The sequence below is a fragment of the Diuraphis noxia genome, unplaced genomic scaffold, assembly GCF_037042655.1.
Source record: "Diuraphis noxia isolate RWA-SAM2 unplaced genomic scaffold, SU_Dnox_SAM2 contig0004, whole genome shotgun sequence".
NCBI classification, from domain to species: domain Eukaryota; kingdom Metazoa; phylum Arthropoda; class Insecta; order Hemiptera; family Aphididae; genus Diuraphis; species Diuraphis noxia.
The window spans coordinates 33,325,997-33,339,510 of NW_028301714.1; the positions used below are offsets into that span (position 1 = coordinate 33,325,997).

The following is a 13,514-nucleotide window of genomic DNA, read 5'->3' on the forward strand; positions in this document are numbered from 1 at the left end:
ATTACTTATTATTTTCTAAATAATAATTCATCACAATCAACATTCGTTCCACAAAAACTGTTATACTTAATAACTTTCAAACTTCAAATTTGTAACTGTAGTTCTGTGTTATATTGTTTTGTATTTGTTCCTTTGATTAATTTTTTTTCTACACATAATAATATATTAATATAATAACAGGGAGATAGTAGAATTACAACGGGACCATCTTCTAAAAACGGGACAAAAAGCGTCCCGTTAGATATTTGTCGGGACAACGGGACATGATGATCAAAAAGTGGACAATCCCGTTTTAAACGGTTAGGTTAGGTTGGTCACCCTACTTTAAAATGTTATAATAATGTATTTTTCACAGAGCATATAAGCAGGTATCAATTAGTTGAATAAATACTTCATAATTCTATATTTTGATTCATTTAACGATACTATTTTATAGATAAATTAGTTATATTTATAAACTTATCAAATATTAACGAAACAAGAATAGGTTATATGGAACAACATCAATTATATCAAAGGAAACAAGTTCAAGAATAGGTTGTCATAATACTTTGACTTTGTTGGTTGGTGGTATCTTTTGTTTGTCATTTTATTTTATTTTTATTTGTTAACCTGCGGCAACATAGGCCATTGAGTGTAGGGAGGGTACTGTAGGGCTTTAAGTTGGGTAGGTTTTTGGTGCACGTGTGTGTTTTGGCAGAATTTCTAGTGGGCACCTGCAGGTTTCTGCCATGCCCGTGAGGGGGGGGGGGGGGCGACGGCCTCTCTTTCCAGACAGCGTACACTGCCCGGAAACCGATGCCGCCCTGCATGATCCGGATTCGAACCAGTGATGGGGTGCGTCGCAGCCGGCGCCTTACACCCCCTTGTCATTTTATTATTATTTGAATAAAAAATAAAACATTTATTTGTGATTTTAATAATTTATTATTATGAGTGTCATTTTGTCAGTTGGAGTTCCCCTAATTTTACAAAATGGATTTGAAAATGTTAATGACAAAATAACCAGAAAATGTTAAATAGCTAGGTGTTTTTTTAATGCGGTCATTGGAGTTTGGATGATGTAATTTAATTTCCTGGTTTTACCTAAAGCCTCTACCACTCAAATCGTTTTTTATTCATCCACATTTCTCGATTTACCTAGAACAACACTGATCCAAAAGCAAACAAACACGTTATGCACCCAAGGGATGTTTTGTGCGTTCGCATATTTACCGAAGCAACAAAGTTAATGTTTATTGATCATTTGAAAAGCACAGCTCAGGAGAGAGTTAGAATAGAAGGATTCGGAGTTCTAAAAAGTTAATCTTGGAATTCGATTGATGTTTACTTGAATGTTGTGTTTGAGGTCGGTAATGATGACGAGGTCTTTGGTCTTATCCAGTGCAGCTAAAACTGCGTCTTGCTGTGCTAAAATTGATCGCATAGCTACATCTTCTTTTTCTAACTGTTGTAACTCTTTGATCCATACGTTTTTGTTGCATGTTTCAACTATTATCTGTAATGATTTTTTTTGTTATTAAATTTAATTAAACATATTGTTATACCTAAAAACGTATTCATATAGGTTAACATTATACAAAATATATACATAATAAATATATTATGCATAAAGCATCATAAAACATTAACCAAATAAAAAAACCTGGAATTATGAATATTTTGGATATAAAATATAATCAATAGATAAAAAGTTACCGTTTTTAAAATTATAAAACTTTCAGACATATTTATCGTAGTTATATTAAGTATTAAATTAGAAAAAGGTGAAAAAGAATGGTTGCTCTATAAAAATCTTCAATGTTTAAATGTTAATTGTATTACTATAGTTCACTAAATTTTAAATAAATTACAATAATAGTTTTATACAAGAATCTTTTTTTCTCTAAACATATAATAGAATGTTCGTATTCTAAGAAAATACATAATTTTAAATTAATGATAACAACATTATATTTATTGGGTAGTCATTTAAATATTGAGAAACTTCCTTTAAATCGAATGTTAACCTTTTAAATAATTTTCCTTGTTTTATCTTTGTATAAGACAGTGAAAAGAAACATAATTAAATGAAGGTTTCTAAATTATTACGGGTTATCTTAGTTTCTTTGGAAGGTTCAAAATGACCATCATAATATTTTTCTTCTCAGGTCAACAGTAAGAACACCTAAAATATCTGAAGCCGTTACATTTACTTTAAATTTTATTTTTATTCATAAGGAAATTAATAAAACTTGGGAAGTAAATTGTAACATAAATAACTATCCAACTAGATACAACTTGTTTTTTTTTTTAAACTTCATAGATTGTAGAAGGAAGAAGTGATTTTGGTGAATAATAATATGGGTTCAAAAATATTAAAATATTAATGATTAATTTTTTGTTTAAATACAATACTGAGAATATCGTAATATCTGTATACAATTGTATTAATTTAAAATAACACAAACATCTAATAAATCACACGATAGATCGCACCAATAAAGAAAGTATGATTCAGTTAAAATTTCCGTTTTTTCTTCATTAGGTTTTTATGACATACATTTTTTTTTCAGTATTTATTTTCCCAGTCAATAAATTTACCCTAGAAAATCATTGGATGTATAAGCATTAGATTTTTAAACAAATGGGAGCAATGAATTAATATAGTGCCTTTTAACATATTAACTAATTATATTATTAATATTAATTAATAAAATATTTATTTTTATTTTTATTATTGGTCTTGAGCTCGACATTTATGGCTATTAAATATTTTAGGGTTATAGGGTTATGATAGAGGTTAGTACGATTGATATAGTAGGTTGGCAACACGTGTATGAGTGACAAGGTTTTTGCCACTAAGAACTCAGGTGTTCACGCTCCCGGGAACTAGTGGCAACGAGTAGTGTGTACTCTAAATCACGTCATGTGATTAAATGAAGCAACCACGTAACGTTAAGTCGCAAAAAATAAATATTGTTAGGTATTTCTTATTAAGATTAAACAAATCGATACTTAATAATTAATTTAAATAAATTGAAAGAAAAATTTCTTATGAGGTACCATAGAAAAAAAATTCAGAAATAGAAAAAACGTATGATAACGAATTTTGAATAATATATTTTACTTCACTATAAATCTAAGATAATATTTTAAAGAAAAGAATTATCATATACATTCAAAACAATGCTTGATATATGGATAGAATTATCTATGATCAAATTAAATAAAATTATGCAAAATTGTATTTAAAATTGGAAATTTTACATGGTGTTTTTTTATTCGTGTATAATTAAATTAAGAATTGGATTGGAAAATAAAAAAATATCACTCACCTTATTAAATCCACTGGATAAAATGGACGTAACATCTTTTTCGTTTCTCAACACAAGGCTGTAAAAAACAAATACGTTATACTTTATCAACCAATGAGGTTTCACATCATTGCCGTTGAATTACAGTATAAGTATAAAGAAATTGATTACCTTTTCCTTACTAAAGCGACAAGTACAACGTGAGCATTCTTTCTAAGCGAACGTAACGACCTAGGGACAAAAAAAAAAAAAACATTTAATCAATACTTATATAGTACCTATACCTATTTAAAATTAACACAAGGAAATATTCAATTCCTAATATAATGATATACAATTTTTATATACCCATTTAGATTGTATACGCTTCAATAAGACAATAATGTTATTAAAATCTAACAAAAGTTTTCAACTGATACGTAGCCTTGTATATTATGTAAGTTACTTATTTTTAAGATGAATGTACCTGCAATTTAAAATGCAAAAACTTTTCTTTTTAACCTCATAAAAAATTCATAATTCATTTACATTTATACAATATTTTTATATATATATGAGCTGATTAAAATATTTTCGGTATAATAAGTCAAATTCTTACGTTTGAAATGTTGTTAACTTTCAGCGAATTTTGTTAGTTTTACATCGTATTGCATTAAAAATGTTATTCTACTTCAACCAATTAACTAGTACTTTCAGCTTAAAAATGAAAAAACAAATATTAGTTTTGCTCCCCAACACATACACACACACACACACACACACACACACACACACACACACACACACACACACACACACACACACACACACACACACACACACACACACACACACACACACACACACACACACACACACACACACACACACACACACACACACATACACAAATAGTATACCCTTAAAATAGTCGCATAACATAATATATAATCAAATTAAAAAAATTCTGCAGAATGTCAAAATTTAATATAATATATAACGCATGAATGTAAATTATATTATGGATTTATAAAATGATATAAAATCGTTTAAATTAAAAATAGACCGAATGGTCTATTAAAAAACACACATCTGATGAAGTATTTAAACAATAAAAAAAAACACTTGAAGTTTTTAAGCATGTATTTATCTTAAGTGAGGTTAGAGTAATAATAACATTATACTATAAATATTACAACTGTATTTAAGTCATTCTTGTTTGTATATACGTCTTATTATATTACCATGCTAATAAATGCGTAAAAGAAATTTATCGTGGGTTGGCTGATATTTTTGCAAACGCTTTGAGTACAATGGAGTGAAAAATAAGATTAAAATAATTTATTCAGTAGTGAATGAACTGCAAAACATGTCATATAACATAATGCTAGTATTTGGATCATTAGGCACACTAGTAAAAAGTGAATCAAATGTCTGTTCGAGGGCGTTAGACTGCCCCGAGTGTTCTTTATCTACCGTGACTAACACAAACTTAAGGCCACTATAATGCCTCTTTCGATTTCCATGCCATAATGATAACACTCCACGAAATTTCTTTTTAAGTTGTCTTCACTACCGAGAAAAATTAATTCCGGTGAAAATCTATTCTTATTAACTTATTATAATCATTACATTAGTAGCACCATCAAAGTGTTTTTAACGTATATTTCAAAACTACTAAGTGTTGAATAAATATAATTGTTCAATATTTTTTAAAGGATAAAACTTATTTATTTAATTAATAATAAAATAAAATAAATCTGTTTCAGGTTTTAATAAATATTAACGATTCAATATTGGTAATAAATTGATTTACACGTCTAAAGTTAATTTAAAAAAAAAATGTTGATCTTTATTATGCTTTAAAATAAATACGAAATAAAATAATCGTTTCATAAATATAATTGCGATGTAGAATATATATATTATTATAATATTATGAATACAATATAGATACATATTTGTCACTTTTATTTAGGTATATAATCCAAACACAATGTTAATTCTGTTAACTAAATCACTCTCACATGAGAATTAAGATTAACAGTCACGTCAATGAAAACAGAGAGTAAACAAGAACTCAAGATTTAAGGGATCTAATGCCCCGGGTTGTTCTTTTAGCATAATCATGGGGATACTAAATAATATAGAAGACTTCTTCTATTCGTCCTTCAACATAAGCACATTAAATATTAATTTATAATACAGCTCAGAGGTATAGTTTACTATAAGAGAAGTTTAAGCGACATCGAAGAATGAGTGGTTGTAAGACATTTCAATACTAATATTGATAACATTTTAGTAAAATATTTATTACCAATAGTGGTATACTATACAAAATATTATTTTTTTAAATAAGATAATAAAATAAATATATTTTATTTTATTTTTGTTTTTCGAGTGAACGAGTTCTAAGTACATAGACTCTGTTTTTAGTTATTAAGGTTTTTATTTTTCATTAACTTACACATTTTACACGTTGAACAATTTCGGTCTCTTTTTGAAGTGTTAACGACTTAACATTATTTCATTATCAAATTGATTTTCTGTTTTCATAGTTTATATTAGATGTGTTTTCTTTAAGTCCAACTAAGTATATTTATACCTAATAGGTATAATGGACATTAAGTAGATTTTCTATTTTTAGAAAATATTAATTTTAATAAAACCCTCAAACAATTAATTTATAATCGTTATTCGTAGGTAAGCCTTTATATTAAATATTACTATACGGTTTTGTTAGAAGTTTTTTCAACCGGAAGATAATAATATGATTATGATTCATTATTGTTAGGTTACGTATTTCAGGTACGTCAGATTAAAGAATAAAATATAGAATTTAAGTAGTATTAGGAGGGATAACCTAGAATTCAGGTGAAGTCTGAAGTAAAAATGAAAAAAGTAAATTATATAATATAACCATGAGTAAAAAGACGAGTAAAATAGGTCGGTATTTTTAATAAAGAAACGAACAGTAAAAAAGGTTATTGCATATGCCACATTTGATTGTAATTTAAGATAAAAGAAATTAATTAAGCGAACGATGGAGAGAAGGTTGAGAGAAAATTATGATCCAGACTATTTAAGACTTGGAGAAATAGCCTGTTACCAAGTGCCACAGTTTTAGATTAGGTGAAGCATAAAAACCTAATTAAAATGTTTAATACGCTATCTTGTTATGGAAATATTTAACTTAATATTAAAATAAAAGATTTTAAGAAAAATTTTTTTTTTAATAAAATAATATAAAAGTTTTCGGAAAAGTACCTATTTTTCTTAAGAAGTTCAAATATTTAATACGTCCTTCATAAATTTGTTTACACATTAAAACAAATATTTTTAAAGATCGTTGTATATTAATTAATAATTTAAACTTTTCGTCTAGTACTCATTTAATTCTTCATAATTTTACAACAATATATCAACGTAAATAATTGACTATTCGTGAATATTTTGTTATAATATTGCATGGTTTTTAGTATTTTCTAAAACTTAAGTCTTTACTTTAAGAATTATTCTATAAAAAAACAATTATATTTTAATATACGTATAATTTTTTAAGTGAATTTGATACAGCACAAACTACATCAAGAATAACCAGAAAATCTGAAAACTTATTATATTTTCATTGGGGTTAAGAAATTAGTCCCAAACATCTTGGAACATCTTGAGATTTAGCTTTTAGAGATTTTTTTCATTAAGTTCACTTCAGTGGTTTTTCAATTTACACTACATCTTTTAGTAAATAACTAACCCTTCTAACAAATTGAATTACTAGATAGAACAATATCAGTGTTCAACATATTTTGTATACCAAATAATGTCTTAATTTATTCACAGAACCCTTGATTATTATATAATATTGTTTTTAGATTGAGGTAGACTTATTATTATTTTTCCGTACAAATATTTTTACACAATGTATAAATGTAAATTTCAATTAATTTCATTATATTGCAGGACACACAAAAAAATCAAGGCAAAGAAATCAAGGTTTCTGTTTTGAGTTTTTGGATTGAGACTAGAGCTTTTGCGGTTGTACTTTGATGTTTTTCGTGTAACACATTTTCTAAGAATTATTTTCTTTTAGTTTTATTTGTCATCTCTTTATATAATAAATTGGAACAAATACATCATTTGTCGAATTTTTTAAGAATACGCCCAAAAACTACAAGTAAATAAAAGTAAATCCACCTGATTTATTTTTATATGTATTGTATTTTTATTGTATATTCAAATTTTAATTAATAATAAAATGTTTTGCTTAGGTACCTAAGAGAAGCTAAAAGGATTTACGATAGATAAATTGTACCAACAGCTGATAAGATAGCCATTTGTTTATGATTTGAAATTCAAATGTTTATAAATGTGCCTAAATTAAATTTTCAAGAACTACAAATATTATGAATCTGTACATAATTATTTGAAATTTTATAATTTAACTTAGGAATTATGTTACCTACAAAATACTATTTGAAATTGAGTGTATTTTATTTTAGTTTAATATACTACATAATTATCTGTATATTATTATATTATTATATTATAATATTTAGGTATTAATAAGCATAACATTATGATACAATTTTTAAAACAGTATAGTTTTTTAAGATCTCCTAATCACGAAATATTAAATTAAAAATAATTTTATTCACAAATTGAATATTATTCATACTACTAACTGTAATATATAATTATAATATAACTATTTAATATAAACTTTCAAACTATATTTTAAAATTTAAAAATAAAACAACTAATTTATGTTTACAACCTGTACTTTTTAGTTAGAACAAATGCACAATGCATAATCATTCTAGTTTATAAGCTAATACAAAGTTAACTATAAAATAGTAGTTAATCCAAATATATGAAATATATATATATAAACAAAATTAAGATTAATGAATCAATTAGATTCATAAATATTTTTATTTAAGAAATATTTATATGAACTTAATGACTGATATTCTATTTTTGATAATTTTTTCGTAAATAAAATTAAAATTAAATTATATAGCCTTGTGGGAATTAAATAATATTTTTAAAAGGTTAAATTAAACTCTGTGTGGTATTTAATAAAATAATTTAATATTTGAAAAAAATAATATGATTACGATCATAACTTATAAATCAATGCCATTAATTAGTAGGAAACTTAAATTAGTTGATTAATTAATTAGAGTATTTAAATAAATAAATAATAGGTATTATGTAGGAATCAAATTTGTGTACTGGATTAGTAAAAATTATATTTCATAATTATTGACATTATTATAATGTACACTTTACCATTTACATATTTTCATAATTTATAAGATTAAAAATTAAAATGATTATTAATTAGGTAGGTAATGATAAATATTTAATGTTATATTCAATTTACTCTTTATTTAATATATTCATGAGTTATTACAATTCAAAAAAAATAACATAATTTTATGGTGTGATTAAAAGTTATAAATTTATAATGTATAATTTAAAAAAGGATTTCAAAATTGTTTAAACAATAAGAAGAGTCTATATGGAGTATAGGTTGATACTAGCTTAAATAAAATAACTGCACTCAAAAACATTGATTTTCTGTCATCTTGTAGTTAACATTAATTTTTTGATAAAAAGCTTATTATAGCCATAAATTATATACATTAATGTAGATGAGTACGATAACAATGAGTATATTATGTTGAAAAAATGAAAGTAAAAACTGAAGTAAGATCAAAAACCTGAATTATCTTTAGCTCATATGAATTTATGTATTTTATGAAAAATAGTTTCCAATGTATAACAAACATAATTTTACTTTGTACCTATTAGTGTGCTATACAAATTATGCACTTTGGTCTTTGGTATATTAATTTTATTTTTATACAAAAACAATTTTGAAAACTGATAATTTAGTGGTTTCTGGACCATTAAAGTAATCATAAAAATTTATCTCAATATAATATAAATTAAAATATACATACAACATGTTAACTCGATTTTCAGAATTATTTTTACCGTTTATTATATTTGCTTGGGCGTATTATATATAACAGCATGCCAAAATTCTCAAATACCTCAGTGAATATTTAATAAAAGGTAGAAGTTTGTATCTTAATTAAATTCATTTGGATTTTCATTCCACCGGGTTGTCTGAATTTCAAAAAGTCATGCACGCATATTATTGCGAAGGTTCATGTGTATTACAATTGGTAATGCGTTTAACATTAGTCATAGAATAATATAGTTATAATATTAAAGTGCACAATAAATAGGTAAAAAGTGATAGTAGACCTGATAAGTTATGCTCCCCTTAAGTGATTCATAAGCGTCGCATCATAACGACGACGAAGGGTGGGATATATTAGTCTTTTAGTACAAGAAGAAGCTGTATGATTTTGTAATAAATAACTAAACTAGTTGGAAAGTTTCAGACGTTGCGACGTGCCATAATTAAAAACATACCAACGATGTGAGTTATGTCGATTTAAACGGTGGCAACAAGGATCAGGATCATTACGTATATAATACCCTCCCGCTGGCGTAGTCCACCGTCAAAGACTAGGTCATGAGTCGTGACACGCACAAAAAGCCAACCGCAGACAATATTGTCGATAGCTTTTCAATAAATTCATAATAGTCTTTTGTCTAAAAATGAATTCTGAGTCGCTATCAATGGTTGTCATTATTATTATGTTGTATTACATAAAAAGTAATATAGGAATAAGAATAAGGGTTTTCTATTAGGAGTTCATTTCGTGAACAGGCCGAAAAGGATGAAACCGAGTGAACGAGACAGATAAAGATAGATTGACATATAGAGTGAGAGGCTACAAACTACCTACCTACAACTAACCTTTTTGTAGAGAATTGGCTTCTGTATACTGTCATCGGGGTTTTGATAAATTATCAAACGACTCTAGTAGTCTTCTAAAACATCACTATAGTAATCATCACGGTGGCGGTAGGTTGATACTTCGGTTCTGTCATAAGCAACGATTAAAATAAGTAATTATATTCTCATTTGAGTCGATTTTGAAGGCTTTTGAATGAAAGGATATAATTTGTGATCAGATTCAGCTGAAGACAAGTTTTCTCCTTGTTCGAAATTGCTAGTAGAACAGTAGGAGGTACTCGTGCAATTTGTTTTAATATTTATAGAAACTTTCAACCACACTTTTCTATTTTCTTTTCTTTCTTCGCTGAGTTATAGTTATAGCTGTTCATTGTTTCAATAGAAATTACCTATCTGACATTTTTTTAAGTGTGCGCATGATATATTATTTATTCGTTCGATATTTTTTTACTGATTTGAAAAGCAAATGATGCTGTCGTCGACAATGGTTGTTGGAAGCATTAATACTTACATATATATTACTAGCTGTATTATCTGGCATTGCCCGGGAATAATTAAAATCAAGATAGGGATCCACCTGGGGTGAATAGTATAACTTTTTTCTTACGTGTAACAAAATGCAAGCAGAAATAAACGAATATGTGGTAATGATTTTAATATTATTAATAGCGAGTAAGGTCTATTATTTAGTCTATTATCCAAACATTTATAGAATCATAAAAATCTATTTTTTTTTTTTTGATTTTATAAGCCTCATTAGCCACATACATTTTATATTATATAATAGCTGTTACCAGTGGCTTCAATTCTAAATTATAATAATCTTACAACTGGGATCCTCAAGTATAATATGTGTGCAAAATTAGCTGTCACTTAATCAAAAACTGTGGATTATTTGCATCTGCAAATTACGTTAAAAATAGTAAATACTAATTTTATATGATTTAAAATTTGTGTTTAATTCGTAATTTAATACCTACTAGTCATGTCAAAACTTCCAGTGAAAAATTCTCGTGGATTTAAATATTTACAAAAACTCACAAACTAGAAATGAATAATGCGAAAACAATAATAAATAGTTGCAATTAATAAATAATCCACCTTAGATTTGAAATAAATAGCAGCCTTATAAAATATTGAATATTTAGTATATTTTGACAAATAGCGAAACTATTGTATTTTTAAATATGATCATTCTCTTATCCCCGCAACTTAATTGGACTAAATTTATGCCAAAAACCTATTACACAATGTACTCTTTTGTTAAAAAAAAAAAAATTAAGAAGTTCCGATAAGTAGTTCCAGAGTTTACCCCGAACAAAGATTTTTATTTTATATTTATATAAGTAAATAAATAACTATTATACGAATATTTAACCTCTAATGATTGTTGTATCTTAAGGTTTTGAACAGTTTAGTATTTAAATTTTTAATAAATTTTCCTCATTTAAAAATATTATTTTACATTACAAGTGGCAGTGTTAAAAGTACAACTTTGATGCTTTTTCAGTTGATTATTTATTATCATATTGGACGAAGGAGTAACATTATACTAGGTTTTATTCATATGTTTTTATTTGAAATTACATTTACCTATATACATGTAATAAAAATGTTTATACCTAATCTATCAAAAATTTGCCCTTATCCATAGCAACTTTCAGTATGAGAAAAATATAACATTTTCTGAATATTTTTAGTAAAGTACAATTATTTTTAATATCTTCTTAATGGCCTCATATCTTAATGAACGCAAATGTGTTTGCTGTTGTTAAAATTTAATAAAACAATTCAACTAATGATAATCTATTTAAACGCGATGATAAATTTTTTTCCTACTATTTCACAAGCATATTAATTTCAACTTGACGTTGATATTTGATATTAGATATACTATTAAAATTGCACAAATTGTTATTAAATTTTTTTAAGAATACCTATATTAGGTGGATATTACATGTTTGATAATCAGTGATATGTGAATAAAAATCATAAACTAAACATACACATCAAACAATTTCTGGTATTTACACAGAAATAAATATTAAATATCAATACATAATCATATACATTTTTATAACATAGACGGCAACATACATCATTATTTGAAAAATATAAGTTAACATTGATATGAGTAACTAATGTTGTGTCACCTTTGCTTATATCTTATAAACTATTATGCATTAGTGGACCTAACTTTATATTATTGCTATTGTCAAACGTATATAGATAAAACAATGAATAGGAATAATGAAAATTATAATAATATATATGCAATTTTTGAATTATTATTTTAAACAAACACTGTCGGTGATATAATTACCTCCAAACATCTAATATATTTATTTTAAACTTGACACGTCTTAAACACGTTTATACATTAAATATTAGTATACATCTGTTGAAAAATAAAACAACATCGATAACTCCACCCAAATATCTACACTTATCACCTAATTTTAATCGTCTGTCGTTTTATAACGAGGAATAGATCAATTTAATCGTAACAGTGTTAAGCATATATGTTAAATTTATTATTGTAATACTTGCAGTTATCGATAATGAAAATAAAAATACATTCTTTTTTTTAAGTTACTTGCCCAGCACAACTTTAATAGACATTTTATTATGAAAATGAAAAGACGAAATAGCCATGTAGGTACATGAATAATGAATATATTAAATTATTATATATACAAAATGTTATAAATTTTGTAAATGTATTTTTGAATGTAGTAAACATCTTGTGTACCTACTAGATATAATATTCATTTTTTCTCGATTTATTAAATTATTGAATAACTAAATGTTATTAGGTAAACTAGTTTTTTTTATATATTATTTTTAACAACATAAAGGCTTGTTTAATACTTGAAAATTGAAAGTGAAAAACAAAACCATTTCTGTGTAAAAACTTCCAATGGTTTGACATCTATTCAACAGGGGTTTAACCTCAAAAATCATTGTAGGAGGATAGGAGGATACCTATATGAATGTACATGTTTAGGTATAAACAATAAAAAAAATGAAAGTGGGAGTATAGTGTCTCCATAATGCTTATCTGAGTTTTGCTAATGACTAAACTAAAGATTATAAAAATTAAATTAATTCGAATTGAAATATTATTCTTCCATAGTCATACAAAACATAATAAAACACAGGAAATACGGCACGTATTTTGTAACATATGTATTCAGTCATATCATACACAGCAACACATTGATTGATATACAGACTATGAAAATAGATCATTAATTTATAAATTTCACCATTTAATTAGTGAACCATTATACGAATTGGTAACACGTTAAATTCTGTAATGTGCAATTGTTAAGTTTACAGAATTTGTATTAAATGTAGTTATTTATTTTTATAATAACATTTTAGCTAAGTTTTTT

The 13,514-nt window shown here is 25.9% G+C and overlaps 1 protein-coding gene across 7 annotated transcripts in view; it reads right to left on the bottom strand.

Annotated features, from left to right (window-relative positions):
* Pde8 (phosphodiesterase 8) overlaps positions 1 to 13,514 on the bottom strand; it is a 75,660-nt gene that overhangs the window by 15,334 nt on the left and 46,812 nt on the right. For all 7 annotated transcript variants that reach the window (XM_089225784.1, XM_089225782.1, XM_089225781.1 and 4 more), the window contains 3 exons: positions 3,468 to 3,527; positions 3,318 to 3,375; positions 1,331 to 1,498 (listed from right to left, as the gene is read on the bottom strand). In XM_089225784.1, coding sequence (XP_089081910.1) covers positions 1,331 to 1,498; positions 3,318 to 3,375; positions 3,468 to 3,527 — 286 coding nt within the window. The remainder of the gene's footprint in view (positions 1 to 1,330; positions 1,499 to 3,317; positions 3,376 to 3,467; positions 3,528 to 13,514) is intronic.